Below are 6,314 nucleotides of genomic sequence, written 5' to 3'. Positions count from 1 at the left end.
TATATACATATATATATATATATATATATCCAAGTGAAAGATATAACACCAACTTGTTATACATGTTATATAGGTGTTACATGTGTCAGTATGTTGCTTTAATTACAGCCTTTAGTCTGTTGGGATTTGTCTCTACCATCTTTGCACATCTAGACTTTGCAATATTTGCCCACTCTTCTTTGCAGAACTGCTCAAGTTCAGTCAAATCTGATGGTGAGTGTTTGTGGACTGCAGTCTTCAAGTCATTCCACAGATTTTCAATGGGGTTTCAGTCTGGGCTCTGACTAGGCCATGCAAGAACATTCTCCTTTTTCTCCTTCAACCACTGTGTGCTCAGGTTTGCTGTGTGCTTTGGGTCATTGTCATGCACCTTCTTCCCCCTTTTTATTTTGCCCCATCCATTTTCCCTTGTATCCTGACAAGGTGCGTTTTGGCAAAGCTCAGTCGTGACTGCATGTGGCCTTTCTTGAGGACTGTCTTTTTTCCATACAAGCAACAATTGTGGAGAATATGTGATATTGTTGTCACATGCACACAATGACCACTCTTTGTCATAAATTCCTTCAACTGCTTCAGAGTTGCTGTAAGCCTCTTGGTCGCCTCTCTGACCAGTTTCCTCTCGGCTCTTTCATCCAGTTTGGCGTGACATCCTGATCCAGGGAGGGTCTGTGTTGTACCAAATACCTTCCACTTTTTATAGACTTCACTGTGCTTCTAGACATTGATAAAGCCTTTGAAATTTTAGCTATCCATCTCCTGACTTCTGCCTGTCCACAACTTTATCCCGGAGATTTTTTGACAGTGCCTTGCCACCCATAGTTGATTGTTTGCTTCAGTTTCACTACCAAGGACTGAAATGTTCCAGGAAAGCTCTTTTCATACTGAGCGATGTTGGTGTTAAATCTTTCACTTAGATGTTATAAGTTGCACTGAGTAAATACAGCTGGATAAAACACAAATTGTGTCCATCTTCATTTCGGGCTGCGAAGCAACAAAATGTGATTATTATAAAGGGGGTGATTCTTTTCTATACCCACTGTACATGCATACATAAAAAAATCACAGCACAAATAAACATCAGTGGTCTTATTGAATCACATTATAAAGTTGTAGATTTAAAAAATATATATTTGCATTAAGTAAAACAAACAAGAATATGGGTTTATCATTTCTTTTTCCCCTCATAATCGCCATTCAGATTTTAAAATATGTTGCTTCATTGTTTGCAACTATATATTGAAACTTTTTCCTTCTATCCTGACAAGTGCTTCAGTCCCTGCTGCAGAGAAACACCCCATAACAGGATATTATCGATGCTTTACTCCATGCTTTACTGGAGGAATGCTGTTATTTGGATGGTGAGCTGTATTGGATTTCCGCCAGACATATCGTTTGGTGTTGAGGCCAAATATTTCAATTTTAGTCTGCCTCAGAATCGTCAAGGTGCGTTTTGGCAAAGCTCAGTCGTGACTGCATGTGGCCTTTCTTGAGGACTGTCTTTTTTCCATACAAGCAACAATTGTGGAGAATATGTGATATTGTTGTCACATGCACACAATGACCACTCTTTGTCATAAATTCCTTCAAATATATATTTGCATTAAGTAAAACAAACAAGAATATGGGTTTATCATTTCTTTTTCCCCTCATAATCGCCATTCAGATTTTAAAATATGTTGCTTCATTGTTTGCAACTATATATTGAAACATATTGACCTCCATTTATAGTTGTGACGAGGGATACCCCACATACTGTCACACTTTAAAAAAAAAAATTTTTATTTATTATTTAAGAAAAGGCATACGGTTTTTGTTTCAATTTATAAAACGGAGAGTTCCGGTCCTTGATTCTGATTGGCTGAGCCACGTTCGAAGCTGTTGTAAATTACTCTACAAACATACACCTTTGTTTACGTTTGTGTGTTGCTCGGCAACCACTTTGTTGCAACCACAACTGATTCTGAGGAACTACATTGATTGGTGGAAGAATAATGTTTTTACTAATATCATTACACTTTATTTGCTCCGTTTTAGTTTGTGAAACCTTACTATGTATATGGAATTACCGTTTTATAAAAGCCCTGTGAAGCCGTGGTTTACAGTGAATTTATAACAGCTAAGGGGCGTTGTTAGGCACGGCGCGAAGGGGCTTATTGCTTTCAAATAAAGTACATAGCTGGAAAATTTGGGATTAAATAATAAAATGAGTTCACTTTGCTTTCCTTTTTATGAACAGATGGCAAATGAAGCAAAGCCCTGTCCATGTGATATCGGGGACAAGATTGAATACGGAGGTCTTGGAGAGGAATGATTAAAACAATTGATTTAAGAAGTTTAAAATGAATTTAAGAAAACGATTATACATAGAATATAGTGCAATCAGAGAAGGCCATTATTGTAATTCAAGACATTTATGGATGGCAGCTTCCAAACACCAGATACATGGCTGATATGCTCTCAGCCAATGGATACATGTAAATATCCGTTTTACATTCTTAAAAATATGAAAATAGTAAATGAAAATATGAAATGATTTTTTTGCACCTGCAGTGCTATATGTCCAGATTTCTTTGTTGGAAAAGAGCTGTGGAGCCCATCTCATGACTGGTCAACATTTCAGCAGTGGCTTGAGGACAAAAAGCCTACAGACATCAAAAAGTACAAGTTCAACAAACTAAATTCTTAGTTCTTATTTGATGCACTTGACTGCCTTTAAAGGAAAGACTAAACAATCTTGTCGGTTAACCAGGGAAGTGGATGTTGTATTGACGTATCTGAAGGAGCAGTGTGGCGTGAAGCATATAGGTGTTGTGGGCTTTTGCTGGGGTGGTGTTGCAACACACTACATTGCTCTTCAGTATCAGGAAATCAAAGCTGGGGTCTCTGTCTATGGTCAACGCATTTGTTGTATCTTCTTGAAAAGTCAAAGATACAGGAAATATGTGGCAAGATGTTTTCTGCAATCCAAGCAACTGTATATATAAATTCCTTTTATCCAGGTATTGTTAGAGAGCGGGAAGACAGGTTTGATCTCAAGAGTCCAACCCTCTTTATCTTTGCAGAAAACGATGCAGTCATTCCACTTGATCAGGTAAGCAGAGGTCAAGGACAGATTTTGAGATTTGCTCCATTTCAAGATGATTTCTATACATGTGTGTGTAAATACATATACATATTGTTGCCATGGGAAGGATTGTTTCATGGATAAGCTTTATTTAATTTGCTCCTATCAAATACTTTACATAATCAGATCACAATTCTCTTTAAAATGGTCACAGCATGTTCTATTTAACAGTATTTGTAGCATCTTATTACAATGTAGTATTCAGTCCAATATGCTTTAATCTGAATTTCAATCCTAATAAAAGGAGAAATAATAAATGGGTGTAAATGTATTCTGAACCCTCTGTATTAATAAACTTATTTCAGGGTCATAAACTTTGCACAATCAGTTAATGTTTATTTTTCTCTTACTTTTAACCAAGGTGACTACACTAGAGACAAGACTGAAGGAAAAGTGCACTGCTGACTTCCAAGTGAAGATCTTCCCAAATCAGACACATGGGTTTGTCCATCGCAAAAGAGAAGACATTAATCCAGATGATAAACCCTATATAGAGGAGGACAGGGCAGATATGATCAGCTGGTTGATTAAGTACACGTAAACTGCAGTGGGTTAAAATAACGGAGTTAAAAGTCAAAGTCTGATGATAAAAATCAATGTGATTAACTTCAAATCCATTTGAAAACTTTTGCAGTTCTGTGTATTTTTTGAATGATGGCACTTTTGAACTATACTCAAGATTCAAACATTAAATGTAACTTTCAGGAAGTGACAACAGAAACAAATCAGAAAACAATTTTAATGATCACTTCAGTACTACATTGAACTGTATCAAATGATAAATAACAGTACGAAGGTTCGACACATTCCTTTAGAAGTGCTTGAGACCATTCTTTTCAACACCGCTACACGACGCTCAGTCTTCAGGCTCGCCGGGGCCCCTGATGTCATCAATCTTCAGAATCATCTTGACTACTTGAGTGGCCAGAGAAATCTGCTGTTTCTTTCCAATAAGTGTCTCGATCACATGCTGTTGCTTCATGTCTGCAAAGATTTAAGTCAAATTTAATGGCAAATATATATTTTTTGTATGTGTCAGTTTAAGACTGTGAACCCATTACATGAATATGGAACAAAGACTAATTTGTTAATTAAATTCACCAACAGTGACTTTTACATTAATACAAAAAAAAAAAAAGATACTGTTAACTTTGTTCAATGAAGAATCCTGGAAAGTAGGGATGCACCGAAATAAAACCATTCATAGGGGCATTCACTATAAACATCATTTATTTGTAACCTTAGGCATACGCGACTTTCTGGCGAAAGCGTATAAGCTTTTTTCCCCACTTTCCACAAGTACTAAAAATATGATTCTTTACTTGCTGTTTTTCATAAAATTCATAAATCTGCTCGAGTATTTTCATCTTTATTTACAATTTCATATCAATAATGTAAGTCCATACCATTTGTTGATAAATGCAGGCAGTCAATTCCAAGTGCAGGGTTGTTTTCCTTGACCTGTTGGGCTCTGACCTCGGTCATTGTTTGAATGGGGTTCAAACCACTGTTCTCAGCAAGTGCCATAGGAATGACCTCCAGAGCATCAGCGAACGCTCTCATGGCATACTGTTCCAGAGAGGGGCACTGGAATAGAAGCAGAATATTTTAAACGTAGGCTTAAAAAAAACCTCTTGCACCTCAGGGATTGAAAGCATATAGAGTACAGATGACTCCAAAAATAGTGTACCTTATCAGCTGCCTGGTTGACTGCAAGAGCGCAGGAGATCTCGGAGGCACCGCCACCATACACAATGCGGTTATCCCTCACGAGGTTACGGATGACGCACACAGCATCATGGAGAGCTCTCTTAGCCTCTTCAATAATCTAATGGATTCAGATGAATAGGCGAAGGAGATGACAAAATTGTAACAGTGATACAAAAACAGATTTAATATCTTGAGGGGGAAAAAACATCCCAATTTAGCACTTAAAACTCTTTACCATTTTGTTCCCGCCACGGATAAAGATCGTCACAGCTCTGGAGTTCTTGCATTCCTCAATAACCAGCATTCTGTCTTTAGTGGTCCCAAAGCAGATTTCCTTCACCAGCCCAGCACTGCCCAACTTCTCTGGTGTCAGCTCGCTGAATCGGGGTACGATACGTCCTCCGGTAGCAATGGCGATGAGCTGGAAACAAATAAAATCTCAGTTTGTTCACTTTCCCAACAGACATTAGTAACCCATCTGTGCTACTGACAGAGAGATACACAACCATATAAAAAATTCGGGGGTCAGTTCTTGTGCAAGAAATTAATACTTCTATTCAGCATCAGCAAGGAAGCAATAAATTGATCAAATGTGACAGTAAAGACATTTATAATGTTACAGAAGTTTTCCATCTCAAATAAACGCCTTTCTGGTTTTTACAAACCTCAATCTCAGGTCCACCGACCCAGCGGATTGCAGGAAGGTCATTCTGCAGAAGTAAGTGATTGGCTTCATCATCAAATCCCCACTGGCAGATGGCAAGATTAGCCCCGTTCTCCTTGACCTTTAGAAGATGCGTTTTAAAAATACACAAAGAATTAGATTCAATTATATGGTCAGTGATAAATATTTGTCTTTTTTTTTTTAACGATGATGTACCAAAAGTCAAAAGATCTTCTTAAACGCACACAAAAACTGATTAGAAGCATTAACATGTCAATGTAAAATAAAACCCAACTTCTATTAAAAGCTTCCCGTTTTATATATAATTTTCTGAATAATTCCCTTCTATTTTATAGCTTTACAAAAATACTCTAATCATAAATACTATTAATATACAATGTTAAATTATTTTATACATATTAAAGGGGTCATATGATGCTATTTTAAAGATCATTATTTGGTGTATTTGGTGTAACAGAATATGTTGACATGCTTTAATGTTCAAAAAACACATTATTTTTCAAATACTGTACATTATTGTAGGTCCTCTATGCCCCGCCTCTCTCAAACGCTTCGTTTTCTACAAAGCCCCCTCCTTTGACAAGCGCAGTCTGCTCTGATTGGCCAGCTGACCCAGTGCACTGTGATTGGCCGAACACCGCAAGCACGCGTCAGAAATGTAACGCCCCTTACCATAATCACGAGCTTCATCTTTCAAAATAAACGTAAAGACAGTAAATAATGTCATTAGTTTTACCATCAGTTCAAGCCCGAAAAGGCAACAGAGTCGCGTGACAGACACAGTAATGATGCAGT

The 6,314-nt window shown here is 37.5% G+C and overlaps 2 protein-coding genes across 2 annotated transcripts in view; one reads left to right on the top strand and one right to left on the bottom strand.

The window, feature by feature from the left end:
• Positions 1-2,384: 2,384 nt before the first annotated feature.
• On the top strand, positions 2,385-3,751 carry LOC107741841 (carboxymethylenebutenolidase homolog). The gene is made up of 5 exons (XM_016554625.1): positions 2,385-2,474; positions 2,551-2,658; positions 2,750-2,892; positions 3,000-3,091; positions 3,486-3,751. The coding sequence occupies exons 1-5, from the start codon at positions 2,443-2,445 to the stop codon at positions 3,663-3,665; spliced, it is 555 nt and encodes a 184-aa protein (XP_016410111.1). The 5' UTR covers positions 2,385-2,442; the 3' UTR covers positions 3,666-3,751.
• Positions 3,752-3,849: 98 nt separating this feature from the next.
• The window catches only part of LOC107741883 (T-complex protein 1 subunit epsilon-like), a 13,287-nt gene continuing 10,822 nt past the window's right edge, over positions 3,850-6,314 (bottom strand). The window contains exons 7-11 of the mRNA XM_016554683.1: positions 5,500-5,619; positions 5,070-5,255; positions 4,815-4,952; positions 4,531-4,711; positions 3,850-4,108 (exon numbers count right to left, since the gene is read on the bottom strand). Coding sequence (XP_016410169.1) covers positions 3,981-4,108; positions 4,531-4,711; positions 4,815-4,952; positions 5,070-5,255; positions 5,500-5,619 — 753 coding nt within the window. The 3' untranslated portion in view covers positions 3,850-3,980. The remainder of the gene's footprint in view (positions 4,109-4,530; positions 4,712-4,814; positions 4,953-5,069; positions 5,256-5,499; positions 5,620-6,314) is intronic.

This window comes from Sinocyclocheilus rhinocerous, unplaced genomic scaffold (assembly GCF_001515625.1).
Source record: "Sinocyclocheilus rhinocerous isolate Xijiao unplaced genomic scaffold, SAMN03320098_v1.1 scaffold100, whole genome shotgun sequence".
Taxonomy (NCBI): Eukaryota; Metazoa; Chordata; class Actinopteri; order Cypriniformes; family Cyprinidae; genus Sinocyclocheilus; species Sinocyclocheilus rhinocerous.
The sequence above is the reverse complement of the archived record's forward strand: the minus strand, read 5'-3'. Positions and strand labels throughout refer to the sequence as shown.

What these genes read in the sequence shown, in the direction of transcription:
- LOC107741841 (XM_016554625.1), top strand. Translation starts at nt 2,443, where the DNA reads ATGGCTGATATGCTCTCAGCCAATGGATACAT. An exon ending in CTCTCAGCCAATGGATACAT is followed by an intron (nt 2,475 to 2,550) that starts GTAAATATCCGT and finishes TTGCACCTGCAG; the next exon opens with TGCTATATGTCCAGATTTCT. An exon ending in CAGTCATTCCACTTGATCAG is followed by an intron (nt 3,092 to 3,485) that starts GTAAGCAGAGGT and finishes CTTTTAACCAAG; the next exon opens with GTGACTACACTAGAGACAAG.